The 24,071-nt window shown below is 42.8% G+C and overlaps 2 protein-coding genes across 3 annotated transcripts; both read left to right on the forward strand.

Moving 5' to 3' along the window:
• The first annotated feature begins 5,202 nt into the window (after positions 1 to 5,202).
• On the forward strand, positions 5,203 to 8,703 carry gorab (golgin, rab6-interacting). The gene is made up of 5 exons (XM_083671340.1): positions 5,203 to 5,391; positions 5,555 to 5,864; positions 6,149 to 6,250; positions 6,424 to 6,564; positions 7,025 to 8,703. Exons 1-5 carry the CDS (start codon positions 5,337 to 5,339, stop codon positions 7,419 to 7,421), a joined length of 1,005 nt encoding a protein of 334 aa, XP_083527466.1. The 5' UTR covers positions 5,203 to 5,336; the 3' UTR covers positions 7,422 to 8,703.
• A 5,728-nt stretch (positions 8,704 to 14,431) lies between these two features.
• Positions 14,432 to 21,782, forward strand: prrx1b (paired related homeobox 1b; the record flags this gene model as incomplete). Of its 2 annotated transcripts, XM_083671025.1 has the most annotated exons (5): positions 14,432 to 14,678; positions 18,156 to 18,331; positions 19,661 to 19,842; positions 21,195 to 21,260; positions 21,523 to 21,782. In XM_083671025.1, 5 exons carry the CDS (start codon positions 14,432 to 14,434, stop codon positions 21,653 to 21,655), a joined length of 804 nt encoding a protein of 267 aa, XP_083527151.1. In that variant the 3' UTR covers positions 21,656 to 21,782. The 2 variants fall into 2 exon arrangements, with proteins under 2 accessions (XP_083527151.1, XP_083527152.1); XM_083671026.1 differs by lacking the exon at positions 21,195 to 21,260.
• Positions 21,783 to 24,071: the final 2,289 nt, after the last annotated feature.

The raw sequence follows: 24,071 nt of genomic DNA on the forward strand, positions 1-24,071 counted from the left end.
CCATAGACTGCTAATAGGCATTCTCTCTTTCTCTCTCTCTCTCTCTCTCTCTCTCTTTCTCCCCCTCTGATTGGGAGCAGATGTGTGGCTCTCTGGGATATGGCTGAGATCAGAGACAGTTAGGCCGCCAGACCCACAGTACATTTATGAAATGGGTAATGAATAAAACAATAGCAGATTAAATGTGGCATAGCTAAAAATAATTTGATTAAGAATCAAATGTTCAAGTCCAAATTGCGGGGGCCGCTCCGGAGTGAGTTGTATTTGTATTGGAGTGGTGGTGTGTGAGTGCTTATTCCTCTCATTATGTGATTCTCCTTTTTAGGGTTTGTTCAGGTTTCTGCACAAACCCAGTGGCTCAATTAATCAGTTGTCATCACCCTGATGATTGCCTGTATGGTAAGGGAGCAGGGGCCCCCAGATGAGTGTGAGTCATCTATGGCTGTTATCAAGTCCAGTCCGGGTCAATCCACAGTTACAACACTTCTGTTCAGCCAATCACCTCCCCAGATCAACACGTGTCTCTCCAACTCAGTGTCTCATCCCGTTATCAACATCTCCTTCTCCACACCTCCTCCCTTGTGGCTGGTCTTTGCTCCAGCCAGAGGAGTCTGGTGGAGAGAGAAATAGGAGGACAGGGTCATTGTAATACATGGATTGGAATAAGGAACCGAATGAGGATATGTGTTTGATACCATCACTTATTCCGTTCCATCCATTACAATAAACCCCTCCAGCCGTCACTGGCTCCAGGCCTGTCTGTGTCTGTGTTCTTTGAGTGTATCCGTCTGTCCCTCTGTTTACCAGCTCCATATCAACACAAAGTGACAGGCTGTATCCTCCCCTGGCCCCCCCTCCACCCTCCTGCTCAGCACTGGGTCTGGGTCTGTGTCTGGGGTTGGGGTTTGGGGTTTGGGTCCCTGGCCAGGCCTCAGAGCTGAATGTCAGTGGGGGCGGCAGGGCCTGAGAGACTGCTGAAAGCCTGGGTGTTGTCCAAAGAGCTCACTTGTGTGTACAAAGGGCTGCACATATACAGAGAAGGCTGCCAGGAGGAAGTTGAGGAGCCGGGAGGCAGGTGAGACAGGGGGTCATTGTTTCAGCGGATTTCTCCTTCATACAGGTGTGAGCTGGGAGCACAGACCTCTGTTCAGAAGGGTGAGGGATACTCTCCAAGAACATTAAGAGGCACAGGTTTGCCATGGCAAGAAATAAGAGCCACTTGGGGGGAAATAATAATGATGGGTCAGGGACTCAATGGCTCGGGTAGTGACTTCTGGGGGACGGCAAGGGCCACAGGCCTGAAAATGCAACATACTGAACAGTGCTACAATGGTGTCTGAATCCTCTCTAATAACATCATGTTCTCACCGTGGTGCTCCACTGGAGAAGCAGCATCCTCATCCTAAGGGAGTGGAGAAATGGAGACAGGAGACAGAGAAAAGTAGGGAGGGGGAGCGGAATGAAAAAGAAGGAAGGAGTGTGCCAAAATATGTCAAATCTTTCTGCTCTCCTCTCCCAAAACATTGGAGATAGCATTGGGAGAGAGGAGTGGGTGGAGGGGAAGAGAGAGAGAGAGAGAGAGAGAGAGAGAGAGAGAGAGAGAGAGAGAGTGAGAGAGAGAGAGTGAGAGATCAAGAGAAACAGTGTGCATGATGTCAACTGGGGTTAGCGCTCCAAACTGACTGCAGATGGCAGGACGAGGGGTCAGGGATGGAAATTAAAGAACAAATTCGGAACAGGAGCGGGGAAGGCTGTTCTGGGGAGGATGGGGAAGGGGACAGAGGGGTCAGAGCAGACCCAGCATATGGGCTTTTTAAACAGCAATTAGATGCGCCCCCGCTTCCACCTCGGAGCTATGGGGACGATTTGACCCCTAATCATCCCCAATTTCTCCTGAGCCCTCTGACTCCCTGAGATGTGTCTCCTTAGATTGGCTGTTTATTTTTCCAAGCGTTTCCTGTTTGATTAAAAGAGAGCTGTGGGTCTTTATCGATGTCAGGGAGGGCAAGGGCGACGTGTGCACTTGCTGCATGCATTCAACTCCCTTCACCCCTATCAGACAATGTTCTATTCAAAACTCATCAGCCACGTTCATGTTACATGCTAATTTATTGACTTTCTGTTCAATACTATATTTTTATCTCCATTTTGGGGGGGTTTCAAAAGGAGTTAGAAGGTACAGAAAGTAAACTTTCTCTCTTTATCACACACAATGTTTTTATTCCACCGTTACTCTGACGAAGCAGTCTCATATTTCAGGATAATATGGCATTTTTATGTTTCTAATTATAGTCTGGGCTGGATGGCAATCTGTCCCCAAAGATGTCTTCCCTTTTTTTCTCATACTGTACAGTATGATCCTTCTATTAGACTATAATAAATCCTGCTGTCAATATTCCAATCTAAACCTCTGTATTACAGTTGCCAGTACAATTACGACTGGCCAATAAATTAGGGGGATTCAAGTGGATGTTTAATAGATTAAATCAAATATTTGTTTCATCCATGTCCCAGATGTCCCATTCATTCTGAAACATGTTGTCATGGACATAGATTGTGTGTATGCATCATGTTCAGCCTTCAGAGAGGTTCTCCTCTAAAGACATACGTAATAAACATATTTCAAATTGATGCTTATGCTATTTGCTTTGTATAAAAAGTGCACAAACACACACACACACACACACACACACACACACACACACACACACACACACACACACACACAACTTTCTCCAGGGCTTACACACACCACTACACACGTGGGCAGAAGGCTTGTCCTGAACTTTTGAACCACAGGCAGCCATCATCGAAACCCCTCAACCAAATAGGTGAGGTATGGGGGTGGGTGTGTCAAGGGGGGTGACTTCCCCCACCTATAACCCTTGTGCTCCCAGAATGTCTTCTCCATAATGAGGTCCCACATAGACCCCTATAATCATGGAACCAAGGCCGCTCCATCCTGCCGTGCCCTTCCCTGACACAGCAAACACACTCTAAATGACCAGCCAGGCTGTGTGTCAGATCCCTCTGCCATCTGGCCCCCATGCCTGGCTCTGTCTCCTCTCTGCCCTGGATTTATGCCCTCCTGAGGTGTTTCGCCTTTTAAGCGCTCACTTAATTGGCCTCTAGATGCGAAAAAGATGTGGAGGCCAGTTTTTATTATTGCCAACGGGGGGTTATTGTTTTTTGTTACTCTGAATGCTCAGTATACCAAAGGTTACACACACATACAATATTTCTGAAGACAGTCTCGGTTGAGAGGGTTTAGTTATACAGTAGATATGAGTTAAAGACATATAATTGATGCATAAATACCATTGTTCACAAGATAATTGTTGTTATGGAAACTCGATTTTAGAACACGTCAGTGTGCTCTATTCCTAGAGCCGTTGTGATGACAGTGGGAAGGAATAAGTTGGAGAGGGAACTTGCCTGTACATTGCTCTGAGCTGCCAGGTCCAGGAAGTTTGAAATAGCCCATTTCCTGTTTCCTGCATGGATGAGGTATGCTACCATGACAACTACCCCCCTCCAGCACCAAGGTTAACACATCAAACAAGATTTGCCTGATGTCAATTTGTATGAATTAATGGGTGATATTCACAGGGAATATCAATATTTTATGTAGCATACGTTAAGCAAAGGAGGATAATGGTGTTTCTCTTGGCATTGTAGACAGCTGCATTAGAAGTCTGGCTTCATTTCAAAGCTGCAGTAAGTCCTCTATAAAGGAGCAAATGAGAGGCATAAATACAACAGCAGAACCTAAAATACCCATTATGGAAAAAAATAAAGACTGGGTGGGTTTACTTAACAATATCAGCTCTCTAGCACGTAGCCCTCATAGAACATTAAAAGCGTAATTTGCTCATTTGACTGAACGTAAGATGAACAAAAGGAATGTAGTGATCTTTATGGTTAAATGGTGGGTTTAATCTTGGTCTTGATTGAAAATGTTTAAGTGTTCATTTCTAGTTATTTCCATATTACTTCTCTGTCAGTTTGCCACTATAGCATTCCCATATCATAGCTCTAAAAAAGTTTGAATAACCCTGAAAACACTTCAAAATGAATTTTGGTCAGAATAATAAAAGTGGATTAGGTACCATTGCGTGCCTCTACGCTTCACTGATTATGGAAAAAAATTTTTCCCTTAAACTGTTCTTTAAACTTTTAAAATAGTTAAGAGCTTCTAAATTTGATTTTACGGTGCATGTCGTTTCATGCCTCTTTATAAAATGAATTCACTTTCCCTCCAAAAATGGGAGCTGTCATATTATCATAATTTACTTTAAAGTAATCTTGCCTCCCAACAAAGAACTTTTCTGTTCCAGGCACACAGCCGTCTCTCAGTAGAAGTAGATACTGATGTTCTATGACAAGGGAGGTAGCCTATATTTCTCCATCATACCGATGAAGTCCACGCCAGAAAAATGACAGAGCTGCAGTGACTGATGGGGTGAACAACTCTCTCTGACATATCTCTCAATCCTTCTGCTTTGTATCCACACCATTTGAACTTCATGCTGTTGAACGTTGCATCTGTTCTTTCATTAACCTTTGACCCCCTCTGACCCCAAAGTCTACCCAAAGGCAGAAAGTTGCTTAAAAGAGGTGATTAGCATAAAGTTTGATTGGGGAGAGAGGAAGAAAGAATAAACAAATGTGACACCAGGGAAACTATCCTCATCAATAAGAAATTATTCTCATCAATAACAGCTACTGTATGTTCTCTCGCAAAATCTAATAACCTAACCTTGTTGTAGAATTTCCATTTCTCTTGAAAGAAATGTCTACACAGCTGCAGTGCAGATGTTTTTAACATTACTTAGTGATAATATGAGTTACATTTAATAAATGTCAATTATTCTAAATCCGCGTGGTTTCTAGCTTCCACTGGTGTTAGGGTAATCTGAACCTAGGTCAGTGCTTATAGAGAAAACACTCTCTGAGGGATCCTAGTATCTAAAACATTTGCCAGTATTTTACTAGTTTTATTTGGAAACCTTTCACTGTCAAACCAAATTTGATTTTACAAAACTGCAGTACCATTGATTGTTATAGAACTTCTATCATATATAGTGCTAGGGATGGCACATGCATTTGACATTTTAATTACTTTTGGTAAAATTCAACAGGCCTTATCTATAACCTCCCCTCACAGGTCCTCTTTGGGGTCTTAGACGTGGCATCGGTAAACAAAGATGGCGGCGACGATTTAAGTTTTAGTGAAATGTCATGAAGTTATGGCATTTTAAGATGATAGTTTCGCGATTTAAAAAAATCTGATTCAGAAATAAGTGTTAAACAATTCCACAGATATTTGTGCTACAATGGCTGGGTGGGCAGGTTTTTCTGATGACGAGCTTCGACGGTTGCACCAGAAAGGTAACTTGGCTTCAACTTATCATCTTAAAGCTTAGCACAGATCTGCTCTCAACTGTCGGTTTTCTATACGTCATTTGGCAGCTAGTCTTTATCTATTGATTCAAGATTTAAGCTCGTGTTGGCATGCATAATGTTGTGTTTATGTCTGTTTCTTATTCACCAGATGAGGCGGCGGTACCTGCGGCGTTGGGTCGCGGTCGGAGACCTGCTCCTACTAACCGGAGTCGGCAGCAGTTGCAGAGGGAGAGAGCCCTCCATCTAGCCGCTCAGTCAAAGAGTAAACCTGAATCGCCTGCGCTCCCAGCCGATCAACAGCTCAGCAAGCCCCCGCCGCAGGCTGTCAGTCAACCCGCAATCCTCGCGACGCCAGTAGAGCAGCCCAAGGTGGAGATCCCGGTCGTAAAACATGACCCAGCTCCAGCACAGGACACACCGCCCATTGCGAAGGAATTGGAAAAACAGGAGGTGGAATTGTTAGTAAGTTTTTGATATCATAGGTTGTCCCATATGAGAGCATCTGTCAGAACAACATCACATGGTTCTCAAACTTAACACCAATGTGATGTACAGTACTGTGACAGTTACAGTTTATCCCACATTCAAAAAACTACACTGAAAGTCATGTAATGTCAGATATGCTGTTGGTATACAATATTATGCTCAGAGCCTGTGTGTTATCATGTGAATGTTACAACTATATTTGTGTGGATTGCTGCCTCAGTCTGTTTTGTGTTCTCAAAACCCCATGTTATCATAGGCGGGAGAAGACTCGCCTGGAGCTGCTTCAGCAGGACCAAAAGATGATAGAAGAGAGGAATAAACGCAAGAAAGCTCTCCTGACCAAGACCATCGCTGAGAAGTAAAGACTGGTCCCGTTATTCTCAAAGTTAGCCATCTGAGTTGTTCATCTAGTATTTTGACACTGAGCAAGTGTGTGTCATAGTAGTGCAACTCGTGCTGATTGTCACATCATATCTTTGAAGGAGTCAAGTTGTACTCTTAAAGATAAAGAAAAAAAAAATCTGTACACAGATCCAAACAGACGCAGGCAGAGGCTGTGAAGCTGAAAAGGATCCAGAAGGAGCTGCAGGCGCTGGATGACATGGTGTCCAATGACATTGGCATCCTGAGGGGCGTGATAGAGCAAGCCAGCTGGGACTACAACAATGCAAGGTAAACACAAAATGGACAACATAGCATATCGGGAATAGAGATGGGCTTCTCAGTTCAGTCAGGATATTATTCACTCTGGAGAGTTCATCCATGGAAAGTGATCCTTAGAAGTCCCCTCTCAGGTTGATTTCCATTTGTATAATTGTGCTTGATTGCTGATGCACATTATATTATTCTATAACATCACTAACAGAAACACTCAGGGCAATGAACATCTGTTTTATTTTGTAGCTGTCAAACTCTGAAAACGCTGCCCCCTGCAGGGTGTTCTGAGTACTCATCTGATCCATACTGTACACTCAGTTCTAACATATAGCTATGTACGTGAATGATTTTAACACTGATTTTAACACTGTTCCCCACACACACTGTTCCCCTTTTTTTTTTTTGTGTGTGAAAGATGCCTCTCTTTGGCGATGGAACAAGTTCCTACGACTAATCCACGTTCTCTCTTGTTCAGGAAACGCTATGAGAAGGCTGAGGCTGAGTATGTGACTTCCAAGCTGGACCTCCACAGGAAGACTGAAGTGAAGGAGCAGCTGACTGAGCACCTGTGTGCCATCATCCAACAGAACGAGCTCCGCAAGGCCCACAAACTGGAGGAACTCCTGCAGCAACTGCACCTACAGGCCACAGAGGAGGAACAGGAGGAGGAGAGGAAGAGGGTGGAGGAGGAGGAGGAGGAGAGGAAGAGGGTGGAGGGGGAGATGGAGAGGAAGAGGGTGGAGGAGGAGGAGGAGGAGGGAGAGAAGAAGAGGACGAGTGGCACAGAGAACCAGGGAGAGGGCAAGGTCCAGGAGGATGGGGAGAGTTCTGTCCAGTCTGCCCCAGATAAAGTGTCCACAGCAGTGTCATAGACAGCTACGCAGGCGGACATTACTATGCCCCAGCAGGACTGCCCCCCAGTGACAGAACCAAAGAGGAGCGATCAGGACTGTAAAATGGCTGACAGCCCCCTGTAAGGATTCAACACGTCAGTTCAACCCATTGTGGGGATTATATAGCCTCTGTATACTAACACTAAACTGTATGTCTAAGGTGATATTTCCTATGTTGCAATGTTTCTAAGTACTGTATTCTCTTTCCTCTGTGGGGGAAATTAATTTGTGGTCTCTTAAGTGATGCCTGACAGCTTTCCCTGAGAACTGCATGAGCCCTCATTGTGGGAGCGGACATTAGGCTTGTATTGTTACTGTTTGTCTGGGATGGTTGCTGTCAAATGTGGCTTCGTCCAAAACGCTCTGCCTCAAGCACTTCTTCTAAACAACATGTGTCTTAACATCGTATATGAATGCTCTCTCGATGTAATACCCACCCAAACAATGTTCAATCAAAGCACGGCTGTTTTAGGTTGCTTTGTCTTTATCGTGGAGACGAACAGCGTTTAATGTTTACCCCCGGAAAGTTGTTTTAAGGAGAAATAAATATAAGATACTATGTGCAGCAATACAAGGTCCTAGTCTCAGATCTGTTATGTTGTAGATCAACATATTAGTTGGGGATTTACTATTTAGGGCTGGTTAAAAAAAAAAAGAAAAGTTTTTAAAAAAAGGAAAGATGTTAACTCTGTCCTGTCAGTGGGGTTTGTAGAGACTTGCATCTGCAGTGGGCTTCCTAAGCAATGGTAAGGTGATATCTGGTGGTAATGTATGCTCTCTCTCAGAGGAGAGGACTCCTCAGCATGCGTTTCTACACCATTATGGCCTTAGAAGAGATTGTTTTCAGTTCCTCTCTTTTCAAACAAACCTGTATATAGCAATATACCATTAATCTAGTATGAATGTGCTGTAGCTAGCTGTTTTGTGAGTAAAGTGAGCTTTATCTCCCTGTACCATGGGGTACCAAATGATCAATTGTGTCATCAGGTTTTCATTTCTTTTTTTTTCTTTTTTTTTTAAATTTAGCTGAGTTTTAGATGTCTTTTTTTTATTAATATTGGCTTATTTAAAACTGGTGGATATTTAAACGATTTTAGTTTTACACTATGCAGTAGGTGTGTTATCTATATATGGTTATTTATGATGATGTTTAAAAAGAAAATATATTTTATCAACAGGAATGCAACTGCACATTAAAAAGTGTTTATTATATTGTCACATTGGTGGTTGAATTTATGTGAATAAAATGTCATCAAATGGAGAGTGTCTTGTTTCGTTCATTTGCAGAGGTGATTTATTTAATTGTTTTCATTTTCACAATCAAATGCATGGCGGTAATTTAAATGATTCGTTTCAATCTTTCTTTTTAACTGCTGGGAGGGATCCGGGAGAAACGGTTTGCTTAGAGCATGTGGTTCTGAGAGGAATTTACCGAGCATAGTTTCGAACTCCCACCGCTTTTTCAAGTCATTTTAAAGTGCAGTAAGTGTTCTGTAAACCGCTCTGAGATTTTACAGCGCTTTGGACACATCTGGCCGTCTGAAAGGGAGACCATAAACCCAGCTCTTTTAATTAGTCAGCGAGTAGTGAGTGACCACTGAATGTCCCCAGCACCTCGAAGGTCAAGGCTTTAATGCGTTTGATATCCTGCCATAATTGATGATAATAGCCTTAATTTAATTGGAAATTTCTTTTTCTTGTATTAATATTTTGAAGGCTATTCCGCATACATATTTGTTGTGTATAGCGTCTCAGAAAATATTGATTTCGGTGCTCTTGAGTTTAGGAGATTAATACAAAAAATACATATCAATAGCCTCAATATTAAAGAGGCCTCCTTGAGAGAAGGAAAGCGAACATCTCTGTTCTTGATAATCCAATAATAGTTTCATAATCGGTGTATGCCTATAGAGATTTTGGGGTCCATATAGGCTGTACTACAATAACACGAATTGGAAATATATTGGTAATTCGGTTATGTGAAGCGGTTGGACCCAACTTCAGAGAGCGGCGAACCTATAGAGCGGTGTGTGATTTATGTGGCGCTAGCGTCCCTAGACAGGTCGAGAAAGGCCGTGTAACTTGAGAGCCGACGACTGAGGAAAAAAAGGTGAAATCAACGTTTACTGAAATTCTCCGCCATATGGCTCGTCGTCGTTGTTGAATTTTGACATTGAAACTGTGTATTATGGGAAATGAATTATAGCCTATTAATTGGATGCATGCATCAATAGAATAATGAATGCAAAAGGCCTTATGTTGGGATGTAGGCTATTAAATTCATGTATGCTTTCGGTGTCGAAGAACGGGATGAAGACCATTTTAATTTCAAAACAATGTTTCGATTGAAATACAGGCCTAGCAATAGAGATATTCTATGATTAATTTAGCCACGGTCACATAGCCTAATAATGACTTTTCATTTTAGTTTTCCATTAAATGTCATGTTTCACTATGGATTATAGGCTATACTGATGAACTCTCGCTGTCCTATACCACTTTGTCACTTCATTCAGATTTTAGAATGACATATTTGACAAATTACATATTTTGTTTTAGATTAAAATTCTGCTACAGCAATAAAGACTTAACACATTTTTGGGATTATTTGATTATCATTTACTATGTATGTGGAACCGCACTGGAAAGGTTATTCGAAAATCGCATTTATTAATAGAGCCGTGCAGGCCAGGGTCTCTAGAGAAGTGTGCCATAAAATATATGGGTAAATATAGTCCCAAATCTCGGCCCAATCAACAGCTGCAATATACAGCGTTACGATTGGCCATTTGCGTCATCATATTAGTGATCAGCCATTTTCATTACGGCCTGACAGTACTATAGAAATGGTCGAATTATCATTTTGAGTGTTGTTGTCTTTTGTTTTGCTTTTGGCATTCTCAACGGAATTTAATTGTGTAGGCTAAATGTTAAAGTAGATAGGCTAGTTATATACATCGAAATGGTTTGAAATTGTTGGTGTGAGAATAATTGTGCGTATCAAGATGAAATGGGTAGGCCTAATATATTCAGAGGTACACACAGACAGTGCTTAGGCTACGCATTTCCCGAGTGAAAACTCACACTTTAATGTGTTTTCTTTTGTTGTTGATTCAGTGGTGTATTAGCTCAATGATTGCTTTGCCTTTGGCCGCATTACTTCCACTCCAGCCACGGCGTGTCGTCCGGCGGGTCTGGGTGCAGTGCTGTCCAGTGACCCTTGGTGCTGATTGGGGTATATCGTGTTGGCCCCTGTCCGCTTTTATTTCCCTAATTGGGAGTAAATGGCCTCCTTGTTGACTCTTCATATCCTGTGCGGGAAACCATATGTTGCCGAGAAACTCACCCCCCATCCTTGATTGCAGCGACAAGGGAATTGTCATCGTCAGACCTGTTGAACTGCAAATCCTTCGCGCAGGCTCTGAGTGCTGATTACAGCATTATAGGGTCCACAATTGGCAGATGCTTTCAATAACAACATATTTCCCATTGGAAATTTCTAATCGAGATTATCTAAATAATCTTAACACACAGAAGCTATGTAATTGTTGCTTCATGGGTCGAGAACTCCTGCATGTTTCTATTGAATCACATCAGGCATGGATCGATAATGTTATTGTCGATGCTCTTCATGAATTCATGTAGGCTGCGTTCTCACTCAGTCGCCTCTGCGCCATTTGGACACGAGTTGGTTTAAGGCACATGCGACACACAATGTAGGCTATAGCCTGTATATCTGCCTGCCTCTATTATTCCAGCTCAACAAGAACTCCGAGCGCTAATTGCAAACTGCCTGTGGTGTTTGGACATAAAAAGCAATCTGCTCCCGATTAAACAACACGTCGAGTTTACAAAGCACTGCGCGTGTGAAATTAATTCACCCGCGCTGATTCTGATTAAAAAGCCAACCGCTGCCGCTGCCCTCTTCTTGCAAGGGCAACGGCTCTCAGGCGTCTCAAAAAGCTTGGAAACATATTTTTTAAATAAGTGCTCTAAAACTACCAATTAAAACGCAGATAGGCCTCTTTGCATAGCAGCTTTTTACATACATGTCTTGATTTGTGATCAGTCATTTCAAACCGCTTTTGTGACCTGCCTTTTTGGATTTTTTCTGCGAATAAGATGATTGTCTATCGCATATGTAATTCTATCCCCAAACGTTACTTTGATAACTAATTTCAAAGAAATAATGTCATATAGCCACACACCACTTGCAGCTTGATAATGAGGGAGATTTTGTCCAAACTATTCTGTAAAATGCGGGCTTCTAATTTGTGCCTATAGGCTAATTCTGTTAATTATTGGAACATTAAATTGCCATTTGGCCATTACTACTAACTGGGCCTACTTAATAATAATAAGTAATAAGAAGGCACATAGCTGCAGGTAAGGTTTATGAATTGAATTGTAATGCATTGTAATTAAAACTGACCAAATACTGTTTAAAATGAATATGAAAAAAATACACCTGAATTAAATAGTACGAATGACACTTCAGCAATGATTGCGCATGTCTCATTCACACACGAAATTCGTTTTTTATCCGAACTGTTTTTTGATTTGTATTTTGATTCGTAAGATTTACGTGGAACACGCCTAATGTCATCTATGGCTATCAGGTGAGACAGTACACTGTCTAATGGAGACATATCAACTCAAACGCTTATTCAGTTGTGATTTTGTCTGGGTATAGTTTGACTTTTGTCAGACTATGCATAGCCTCTAATTGTCTGAAATTACATGGGCATAAATCAAGGGTCAATAGTTGGCATGCGTAAAGACGCACCTGTTGAAACATTCCCACACACACACATACTAGTTTACCTTGCTAGTTTTTAGTCATGTAGGCTTATGCCTGCCATATTGGACAAAACATACCGATTAACATGCCAGCTGGATGGTGAAACGTTATAATAAGCAACAAATAGTTTAATTAAATGGTCATGTTGTGTGTGCCTCTCTATGGCCTATATCTATTTTCCTGTTGCCGAAATGCATCGCTAGTTCCTCGGGGTGCTGTCACTAAAACCAAAGGTCAGGTCAAAGCCAGGATGGCACACCTTTGACTTTTCCATTCGACACGGACAAACAAGGAGAAGGCCTAGTCTATAAAACGAATAGAACGGAGTGTGGAGCTTGGAGAAGACGTCGGTTTAAGGCCGAGCCTGTTGTGGAGGCTTTTTGCGCTGGCACCGGAATGGACGTGTAGGCAGGAAAAGAGAATCTGGAGGGAAAACTAATGATGAAAAAGTCTACTCTATCCCCGCGCCTTCATTAAATACATGGAAAGAACGAGAGAAGCACATCTGGATTCAATCCGCGTCCCTTTGATGGCATCAAGTGTTCTTTTCCCAGATCATGGGGCTGGAAGCTACGGGATGTCTATGGCAGCTTGGAGCCTATAGTCTACTCCTGCCATATGAACACATGGACCCCCCTCACCCCCCTCACCCCTGCTTTTCCCTCCATTCCTTCATCCCACCCCCCGCTTATCCCCCCCTGTCAAGACCCCCACTCAGAGCGCGCACAAAAAATGAAACTCCAATTCCAAACAGAATTCTTTAACAAACCCAAACAAATCACGTATATGTTTGTCAGATCGACTTAAATGACTGCATACAGTACATGTGTTTGTCTTGGGTTTTATTGCGTGTCAGGGTAGGCAAACGATTATTGTCCCATATGAGTTTGGCATTTTGTATTTTTAATAAAGGTAATTTGTTAGCACAAAATGGTATATTAATTAAAATGAATAATCATTTGGAACATATATTCTATGATTTGTTTAGGACGATCAATAACCAAGAAGTCTACCTAAAGCGTTTTATTTCTACATGACCATTATTTTGACCACAAGTCTATCAAAACTGGCCACGGCTGAATACAGTAACCGTGATTTGGTTGGTCGCAGGCCGAGTATCTCGACAGTTAAACTCTCTTTACTGGCTCCATCATCACACAGGGTGATAATTACCACTCCCCTCTAGAGCCCGGGACTCTTCTTGCTGCTGGCTCCAAGGGTTTCTTTAAGGTTGCCAGAGGTTCGTTAAAAAACCTTAATCAGGGTTCTTTGGGTGGTGGAGATGGTGGTGTGCTGCTGAAGGGGAGGGGAGAGTTTGTAAGGACGGGAGCGGGGAGTGGGTCTGTGAAACGTCAGAAACAGCACAAAGGCATCGCCACGTAATTACGGGCTCCTATTAGGGTCCATCTACCCTCCCAGGGGTCTCAAAGTTTCATTTACTCCTCGGCTGGTGCAGGCATCCGCAGCGTGCCAGCGTGCGCCTCGTTTGAAGTGCCAGAGCGAGAGAGCGAGAGAACGAGAGAGTGAGAGAGCGAGAGAGAGAGAGAAAGGGGGGGAGAGAGAGAGCGAGAGAGTGAGAGACAGAGAGAAAGAGAGAGAGAGAGAGCGAGAGAGAGAGAGCGAGAGAGAGTGTGTGAGAGAGAGAGAGAGAGAGAGAGAGAGAGAGAGAGTCGACCCATTCTCACAGAGAAGCAATAGCTCCAAGAAAGCGACGGTATAGGCTACGTCCAGCCTCCCTGCGCCTGAGCTGAGCCAGCTTTACGCACATACGAGAGCATCTGGACGGCATCAGCACTTTCTGCTAAGCTCAGTCAGTTGCGACCGTGAGTCAACGGGAGTGGGAAGTGGGAGAGGACTTTTTAAGAGGACTTCTCGAAAACCCAGGTGCAGGACGCTGTGATTTTATACGGTTACATAGGCTATATTTGTTGTTTATGTGCGCGAATGGATGAACCGGATGCCTAGGTTTTAACACTGTGATCGGGGAAAACAAACGAGGAGAAAGTATTTTTTCCTCGGTCTGTAGAAGAACGCCACCGCCTCTGGATGTGAGCAACTGTGCTTCGCTTTGAAAACTGAGATTTCCCCGGCTGGTTTGGAGGCGCTGTTCGTGCTTTCTGTATGCAAGGATCAATTTGGCTCGCTTATTATTACTGCCCCATTTTTCCTACTGTATCCTATTTGCGTCATGACTTCTAGCTATGCACACGCAATGGACAGGCAAGCAACGCTGTCAAACCGCCTAGACAGTCCGATTACATCTAATCTGGAAAACCTGCAAGCCAAAAAGAACTTCTCGGTCAGCCACCTGTTGGATCTCGAAGAGGCCGGGGAAATGGTTGGGACCCAGGCGGACGAGAGCGTCGGTGAGGCGGGGAGGAATATGCTGGAGTCTCCGGGGCTGACCAGCGGGAGCGACACTACCCAGCAGGAGAGTAAGTGAGAGAAGTGTAGCCCATGCACTCGGGAGTTGTGATTATCACCTTAACACTGAAATGGATTGTAATCATACTTGTATGTGTGTGTGTGTGTGTGTGTGTGAGTGTGTGTGTGTGTGTGTGTGTGTGTGTGTGTGTGTGTGTGTGTGTATATTTTGCTAGCAATTCACAGAATTACGCACAGTGTGAGGTTGGAATCTATTTTGGTGTGCGCCTGCAGCAATTTGAGTGGGCCTCTTCAGAGAGCCACGAGTGACTATCGGTTAATGTAAATATACATAATGATGACCACAATGACAGACTGAACGTTAGATTCATTTATTTTCATTAGCCTTAGTCTTGGCCAGTGTGCTTCCTTAGACACCCGCTCTGTTGAAACGTGCGTGCATGGAATGAATCCTTCGTGACTTATGGTAATAGATCATTTCTGACGGCTACACTAAAAACTGCCATTAATTTACCATTAACACTTTGATGTCAATGAAGTATGGCGATGTTGGTGGATATGGTCAGTAAAATACAAGTCAAGCTTTACTATAATAAATCAAAACACTACAAGTGCCTTGATTTCTTCAATGGGTCAGCTAAGAATGTGGTTTGTCGAGAACTACTTTGAAAATGCGATAGAGGCGACTGAAGTCAATTTGGATACACCCCAGTAAAAGCAAAAGAACACTGGCCTCCCCACTCAGCCATGCCGTTGAGAGAGTAAATAAACCCTTCAAGTCCCGAGTGATATGCCCTAGCATCCAAAGCCATTTGGAGAGGTTGACAGAAACGTTAGGGTTTAATGAGTGTTATTGTTATTTTACGGGTAAGTCGGATCTGAAGGAGAGGTGTGTGAGAAATATGGATAGAGGGGAAAGCGCGAGGTTAGGTCGTTAATTCACAGTTATTACGCTTGTCAAACAATTTCAGAATATTCACATATAATAATTTGTCATAATTACCTGTGTCCGCTGGTCATGGGTCTAACAATATGGGATCAAATGACAAAACGTAATTCTAACTGCTTTGTCAAGGATAATAGTTCTAGCCGAATTAATCATGTGGGTGGTTGTGTTGTGTTTGGTAGGCCTATTCGTAAACAACTTAATTGAAAACAAACAATAAACTAAGCAGCACATTTTGGCCTATTTACCTAATACCTTCATCAAAAACCCATTAATCATGTTTGAATTTTCTTATTTTTAAAAGATGTTAGGCGAGAACATTCACACGAATTACCTGCTTTCAAAGATTTCCGAAAAACGAATGAGGTCAAAACAGGCGTGTGGTTTAGGTCTAAAATCATTGTAACTTTCAAATATGGTCACCCCATTTACTGCCAAAACGTTTTGTTGGGCGCGTGATTAGCCCTCAGTGAATTAATTTCACAGGCATTTTGTCAGAAAACAGCAACTGCAATATGGGCCTAAGGTTTTATATAATCACAAGAAATGGTTTCCAGCATTTAATCTGGAGGACATTTCTATAATGCACACGTATTTTGTCACTTTGTCATCGTTATTACTTTTTCGTAATGTCTGCCAATGCAGAATTATAAAAACAAAACACTATCATTCACATATGATTAAAACAAATACATTCCTATTCATATTTTGGGACCCATTGAAGCCAAGGAAATATGGGTATGTTGTATATTTCTTAATGCAAAATTATCATATAATTATTTTAAAGTATCATAGGCCTGTATGACCTATTTGTGTTATTTGTGTGATATGGTCAGATTGCTTCTATTTTGAGTGGCAGTTTTTCTTTTATAAACTATTGCATTTATAGGATATAGGCTATTTACAGTAAAATAGGAAAAACATATGTGTATAATTGCAATTCTAAACAGCATTGACATTTTCTCGAGAGAATGTTCTCGAGTGAATTAATAGCTTACTCAAATGACAGATAATGTAAAATAATATTAAGAGTCGCCTTATATAGCATGTTGAGGTTGTATGACGTTTGCATTTTTATTGTGAATAGGACGCAATATTTTCTTATTAATATTTTCTGATAATTTACATAACGATATATCTTTCAACAGATTTGTTGTCAATTTAGCACACATTTCAAGCAGTAGTCGTGCCTTTCGTATCATCTCCAGTTTATCGTATGGGCCTGTAGCTTCACCTCTCTTTACGCTTGTCAAACACGCTAGGCCTATATATTTATATTTATATTTCAAAATACAAATTTGAGAGACTGGCATGAGAAATATAACACAAATGCTCATAATAATGAATTGTGCCTCATAATGGGATAAATGTTCAGCTTATCACCACAATTGTGAAACCTTCTTGTAGCATATAGGCCAAACTTTCGACCACTAGGCCTACTACAGTAGCATTACTGCTACCTTATAGAAAGAAGGAGGGATGGGCAAAATTAGGAGAAATATGTCGTATTAGGATGACAATAAAGAACGGAAATTGCTCAACCATAGCAGTTTTTAACACAGAATAAGGTCGCATTCCAATACTAAATGTGGGAAGACGAATCGGCGTCTGTCGTGTCTTCTCTGTGATATCAATCCAATCATTCTATCACCAACGGATTTCCCTCCTGCCCGCTAAATAATCGTCCTTACTTAGCCTAGATGTACGCCTAAATAATGTGCATGTCTGGATTGTATTGTGGGACATATACTACGCTATTTAGACATTTGCAAGTGTCTCGTTGAAAATGATCCAAGTAAATTGGCCTATTTTATCGTCTGAAGTTGTAATTACGGATGTACCTGATAATAGTCAGTCAGGTCTGATTCTGTTTATGCCCTAATTGTAATTCTAACCTCTATGACATGCGTAAAAGTGTCAACGTTGCTGCATTAGGTTATTTCAAACAAGGTTATTTTTAAACAAATCCCAACTAAATAATTTGTGCCACAGTATCGGTCTTTCTTCCAAGGGATATTTAGGGTAGCATTGTTCCGCCTACGATAGAGGGGGAAAAACGAATGTTATTGTAGCAACAGAAGAACGATTGTTATAACAATATGAAGTCATAGAAAATGGTGATCTCTGAGAAATAAAGCAGACAGCGATTGTGACTGATAAGGATAGGCCTCTCTCTCATCAAGCACCATGGTGACAACAAACAGGCCAGTGTTGACTCAAGGGTGTAGAAAACAGAGCCGGGTGGGATACATTTGATGACAAGAAGGCAGCATGGTCTCTGTGTGTGTGTGTGTGTGTGTGTGTGTGTGTGTGTGTGTGTGTGTGTCTGTGTGTGTGTGTGTGTGTGTGTGTGTGTGCACATGTATGTGTGTGTGCGTGTGTCCGTGTACGTGTGCGTGTACGTTTGTGTGTGCTTGTACGTGCTTGTACGTGTGTGTGCAGTAAGCCTAAATCTTATTTCAGTGTATCTAAACGTATGTGTGCATAAACATGTGTACTGCATGTTTGTGAGTGTGTCTGATCACATGCGTGTATATATATACACACAGTAAATGACCGGCCGTGTTCTGGTACGTTGTAGATGAGCAGCTGAACTCGGAGGAGAAGAAGAAGAGGAAGCAGCGACGGAACCGGACCACCTTCAACAGCAGCCAGCTGCAGGCGCTGGAGAGAGTGTTTGAGAGGACACACTACCCCGACGCCTTCGTCAGAGAGGACCTGGCACGCAGGGTCAACCTCACCGAGGCACGGGTGCAGGTACAATATAATACAATACATATCTTTATTGGTCCATTTTTCAACGGAACTAATGTTTTTGCTGTCACAGTACCCAACCAGAGACACATACTGTATACATACACACACATACACATGCCACATGCAGTACACGCACCTCTCTAATCCCAATTTGAACCCCTAGGTCCCTAAACGATCCCACCACGACGACTATCAGGATTAACAGGCTACTCCTCAGATTGACTCAGATTATGCAACCTACAATAATCCATACAATGTTCAACGGTCTCAGGTTTACCTTGAAGCAGTTCAAAACAAACTAGTGATTTTGAACTGCACTATACAATGATGTGTGAATAATCCATCCTTAATGAGTACTGCAAACTATACTTGGGAGTGTAAAAGCAGTAGAAGATATAATGTGTTTAATTTGTCAAATGTCTCTTTGTTTTATGTGCCTCAGGGTCTGAGCACAGACATTTAGTCAGCGCCGATCATCCATCCATATATTACATAGAACTCTACAGTATGGTTATAATTGGAATGTTGTTACTGAGGGGTGAGGATTATATCCGTCCCAGAGATAGAGAGAGAGAGACAGAGAGAGAGAGAGAGAGAGAGTAGAGAGAGAGAGAGACAGAGAGAGAGAGAGAGAGAGACAGAGAGAGAGAGAGAGTAGAGAGAGAGAAACAGAAAGAGAGAGAGAGAGAGAGAGAGAGAGAGAGAGAGAGAGAGAGAGAGTAGAGAGAGAGAAACAGAAAGAGAGTAGAGAGAGAGAAACAGAAAGAGAGAGAGAGAGAGAGAGAGAGAGAGAAAGAACACATCTGTGATTAATGCGTACCAGAGAGCGATGCAGAAATCCTTTGATAAAAGAGACTTTGGGCTCATTCCTGAGGCAGTGCGTAACCGGACACTGTGCCTCTCTGGGCCTCGGCGCTCCGAGACCGTTTAATAATGGATTTGATTTCAGAGTGAAGAACGACGCTAACAGCAACCCCTAGTCAGGGCCTTGATCTGCTTATAAAAACGAGGAGTATGGTTTATACTGTGTGTGTGTGTGTGTGTGTGTGTGTGTGTGTGTGTGTGTGTGTGTGTGTGTGTGTGTGTGTGTGTGTGTGTGTGTGTGTGAAAAGTGGTTGACTGTTGACTGTAGTACGGTTGGAAAGGTTGGTTGAAGAGACATTTTTTGTTCATTTTTAAAGGGGCACAATATCATACATGCAAACACACACTGCCATTACAAACATTTGCTTATTCAAATTCAGGCTCAGGAGGTATATAGCACAACATATCAAAACATTGTATAGACCTGTAGGCATATCCGCTCATATTATTTTGCATTTTTTCCAGGTGTGGTTTCAGAATCGAAGGGCAAAGTTTCGCCGGAACGAGCGCGCCATGCTGGCTAGCAAGAACGCCTCCCTCCTCAAATCCTACTCAGGGGACGTAACGGCTGTGGAACAGCCTATCGTGCCCCGTCCTGCCCCCCGCCCTAACGACTACCTGTCCTGGGGCAGTGCCTCTCCTTACAGGTATCCCCTCTCGTCCCTGGCTCTCCCCTCTCCTGAATTCACTTTACTTTCACCCCAAAACATCAAACCAAACCTCTCCCCACACCCAGGCTTCTTCTCTTCCCCCTACCCACCGTCTCCTCTTGCAATAATGCACCGTAACCCCACAACCTCTTCTAGACATCACCCCTAACCTCCACCCCCTCCACCCCCTCAGCCCCCTCCCAAACACCCAGCTTGTCCACCACTGACCTCGGCATCGGCCTCTGTTATCGTTTCATTTCCTCTCTGCACATCTGTCCATCCCCACTCCTACCTGTACATACTCCTCATATTTACCCTAACCCCTCCTTATCCCTCTTTGGGTCCACCTGGATTCAATGAAACTGTCGTTGCATTTGACCTGAGCTTTGATAAACAATAGTCAAGTAAGTTAGTGTTCTTTTTAAGGATTTGTTTAAACGAGAGCTTGAGAAGCATGGCCTTGTTTGTTGCAATTTTAGTGGTTAGATTCTGTCAGCCCTATACTTTCCCCACTCTATGCCTTTCCAGTTCCGCAGTCTCACTCTCTCCAAGGACATTTCTCATGCTTTAATCATAGACTATTCATTACAGCTTTTAACACAGACCCATTATTTCCACAACATTATGCATGAATCAGATCTGGGCAAAATACACATTTGAATATTTGAAAATTATTTGAAAAACATGAGGTGTGCTTGATTTCATTCTCAGGCACAGTGGAACCAATGGAATAGTCTCAGAAGTGCAAACGCTGAATGCAAGGCAAGCTAAATCAAGCACACCTCAAAGTTTTTCAAATATTTCAAACAATTTCAAATATATATTTTGCCCAGTTCTGGCATGAATACTTTGCAGGGTCTGTTGGGTTGATGCACAATATCTATGAAGGCTCTGTCTCTCCCCCCTCTCTCCTTCTATTCCCTCTCTCCTTCTGTTCCCTCTCTCCTTCTCTTCTCTTCTCTTCTCATGATCTTGGGGGAGGGGTGGGGTCCTATGACTCTCCTGATGAGGTGATAATCTGAAAACAAACCGTATTAAATCCACCGTTGACCCTTGTGACCTTCTCTGTTATACAATACGAAATAATGAATGCTAGAGAAAAGCTCCACTGGGCAGGATTTTTTGTGACTCTGGTTACATTGGTTATGATTTACAGTAATCCCCCCTTATGAAACTCAGTATAAAATGTCTGACCTTGTCGCTATGGCCAAGAGCCCCAATTGTACCTCAGTGGGGAGCGCTCTAGCCTGGCTGTACTACACAGCGGCAAATCACTTGATCAGAAATAATGCCAGTGAAACACACTAATGTGGTGCTAACACATACATCACCATTTATATATTCTTAAGCTGGTATCCAATGCCGGAGGGAGGGCCAATGCGAATGCCACAGAAAATGCTGCCCTCAGAAAGCAAGTACTCTTTACTTTACTGCATGTTTAGGCTTATTCGTGTCATGATGTTTTTCAGAGTGAGAGAAAAAATTGTCTCTTACAAAATGTAAGATTTTTTAACATGTATGTTTTTTTGCAGTATGATTTCTACGATATTAATACAGATGTTATGTTAGTTGGTGTGTGTCACAACCACAGTAGAACTCATATGGAGCATTATGGTAGCTCCATACTGCTGGAGCAGTTCATCTGACCTTTGCCCTCTTTACCATTCTCTCCTTCAGTGCCGTGGCAACCTACCCCCCCACATGCTCCAACACCAATACATCCCAGGGAATGAACATGGCCAACAGCATCGCCAACCTGAGGCTCAAAGCCAAGGAGTACAGCTTGAACCAGGTGCCCACGGTCAACTGAGGAGGAGAGAGAGGGGGAGAGAGAGAGGCTTCAGTGGAGGGGATCCTCTCTCTCACGTCTGTCCGTCCCACACAGACAGACGTACAGACCCCGGCCCCGGGATGATCACCATCCGATCCCATCATGTCCTCCATGGAATTTGAGCATGAAGCCTCCTCTCGTCCGGAACGTCGTCGCTATTGATGGACGCGACTTCCTATATGCAAACCTGTAGCATCAGATGGAAACCAAGTGGCGGAAAAACCTGAGAGGCTTTTTTTGCGAGCCACCTCTCTCAGCCATCCAGAGCATCGCTGGACACTGTTTGTACCAATGATAAAGACATCAAGACTGGATGCTGTAGCTAACTATTAGTTTTCTCTTTCAATTCGGTGTTGACGGACTGAAAGGCTAATTTCCAAAGATATCAATGGAGAGGTGTTCTCCAACCCTGACAGAAGAGACCGATGTCAGACTCAGTGCCTATCTATAATTTGACTTACTGTACATTCAAGACCGCGGTGCCTCGCTGAGGGTGACGAGACTTGAGTGGGGACTACTTGGATTGCGTATCTTCTTGCGATAGCGGCGTTCTATAGGATTACAACACCAGACTGGGTTAAACAACTTTCCAATAAACAACAAGGACTTCCTTATCCATGTAAACTCGGAGGTTAAACATTTATACTTTTTTTTTTTTTTTGTAATTTTTGTTTTCACATTTCTCTCCATTTTATACCACTGACAAGCAAAGTTTTCAACGCATTTTGACTCATGTAATGGTACACTATACAGGAAAGGCTAATGTAACCTATTTCTGAATCCAAGACCGTAGTTTCTCTTAATTTTTTGTATGATATCCTTTACTTGTAACGGAAAACCATATATATTAATAAAATGCATTTGAAGCAAAGTAACACCACTGTGTCAGACTCACAGGGTTGATAGCAATTTCAGTGTCACACAATACATCCACATCATCAGATATATGATCAACAACAACTCTCATATACAGTAGTGAGGACACAAATATTGTGGGGGTCATTTTTCAATTCTGGAATCTTGTCTGCTGAATCAGAACAATTACATCAGCTTGACATTGAACTGAATGTATGGCTTAAATATAGAGTTTAAAAACATGGTTTAGATTAATTAGAAATGATACTTCTCTCTCGTTTCATTCTTCAAGAGGACATTCGTAGTGTCTGTAATCCTAAGAGTAGGTTTTCCTATTTGACCACTTCAACATAGCTCATTTTAACATAAAAATTCCTTTAGAACACAATAAAAAGTAACTTTATAGTGGGGCCTGTTTGAAAAGCAAATGGATTTTGGAAGTTGTGCAAGTACCATAAAAGGTTATTTACAACTCGAGGACAGATTCTCCTTCAGAGCAAGCAGCTCTCAAAACCTCAAGCTGTTCCTGATCGGAGTTTTCTGCTGATTACCACAAACTGAAATTTCCATCTTAAAAACAAGTTATTTATGAGCAGGGAAATCCTCGTTTTAATACTGAGGGGCCCAGTGGCCTCGTTCAGCACAGCGGCTGTCACTGGATGTGTTTCTTCTCAGCAGACCTTCATAACCTGTCGTAAACAAACAGAAGTTGACATAGTACTTGATACAGTACATCCTGCCATAAGCTGTTGCTGTTTGACATGTTTCAGTAATGTTATCCAAGGTATTTTATACCTTGGGGTTTGGTATTAGTGCGTATGAGATAGGTGAGGGGTGTATTTCAGAGTTGGGCTATGTGTTTGGTTGCGTTGGTCAGCGAGGAGGTTTGGTACTATGGACGGAAGTGGGATATTACCAGCATTATCATGGCATGTCCATTTATTACCTCTCCAGCCAGGCGCCCTGTCTCACCTTTCATGGCCAGGCCTGGCTGACCTGAAGTGATTCCAGATGGTCGGCCTCTCTGACCTCCACTCTGCCCCCCCACGCCCCCCTGTACCCCTCGCCCCTCGCCCTCCGCACCCCTCGCCCCAGGCCCAGGCCACTCCATCAGGCCTGACAACGTCCCCTCGGACGGGCGTCTCTCTCCGCCCGCGCATATGACATACAAGCAGCCCCCCCCCCTCAACACCACATCTGGAGCCCATTACAGAGGAGACAGTCAGAGAGAGAGGGGGAGCGAGAGTCTGTGTGTGCAAATGTGTGTGTGCAAATGTGTGTGCGTGTGTGCTAAAGTGTGTGTGTGTGTGTGTGCAAATGTGTGTGTGTCCCTGTGTGTGTGTGTGTGTGTGTGTGTGTGTGTGTGTGTATGTATGTGTTTGTATGAAAGAGAGAAATGGAGAGAGCAGGGGAGAGAGAGAGAGGGAGAGAGCATCTATCCTATAGTTATACCTTCCTCACTTTATTTCTTTCATTATTCATGTCTTTCTTTTCTTACTCTATCGTTATTTATTTTTTCCATCTCCCTCCTTTCCTTTCT

The sequence above is a fragment of the Argentina silus genome (assembly GCF_951799395.1).
Source record: "Argentina silus genome assembly, chromosome: 6".
In the NCBI taxonomy this organism is placed as follows: Eukaryota; Metazoa; Chordata; class Actinopteri; order Argentiniformes; family Argentinidae; genus Argentina; species Argentina silus.

What these genes read in the sequence shown, in the direction of transcription:
- gorab (XM_083671340.1), top strand. Translation starts at nt 5,337, where the DNA reads ATGGCTGGGTGGGCAGGTTTTTCTGATGACGAGCTTCGACGGTTGCAC. An exon ending in TCGACGGTTGCACCAGAAAG is followed by an intron (nt 5,392 to 5,554) that starts GTAACTTGGCTT and finishes CTTATTCACCAG; the next exon opens with ATGAGGCGGCGGTACCTGCG. An exon ending in TGGGACTACAACAATGCAAG is followed by an intron (nt 6,565 to 7,024) that starts GTAAACACAAAA and finishes TCTCTTGTTCAG; the next exon opens with GAAACGCTATGAGAAGGCTG.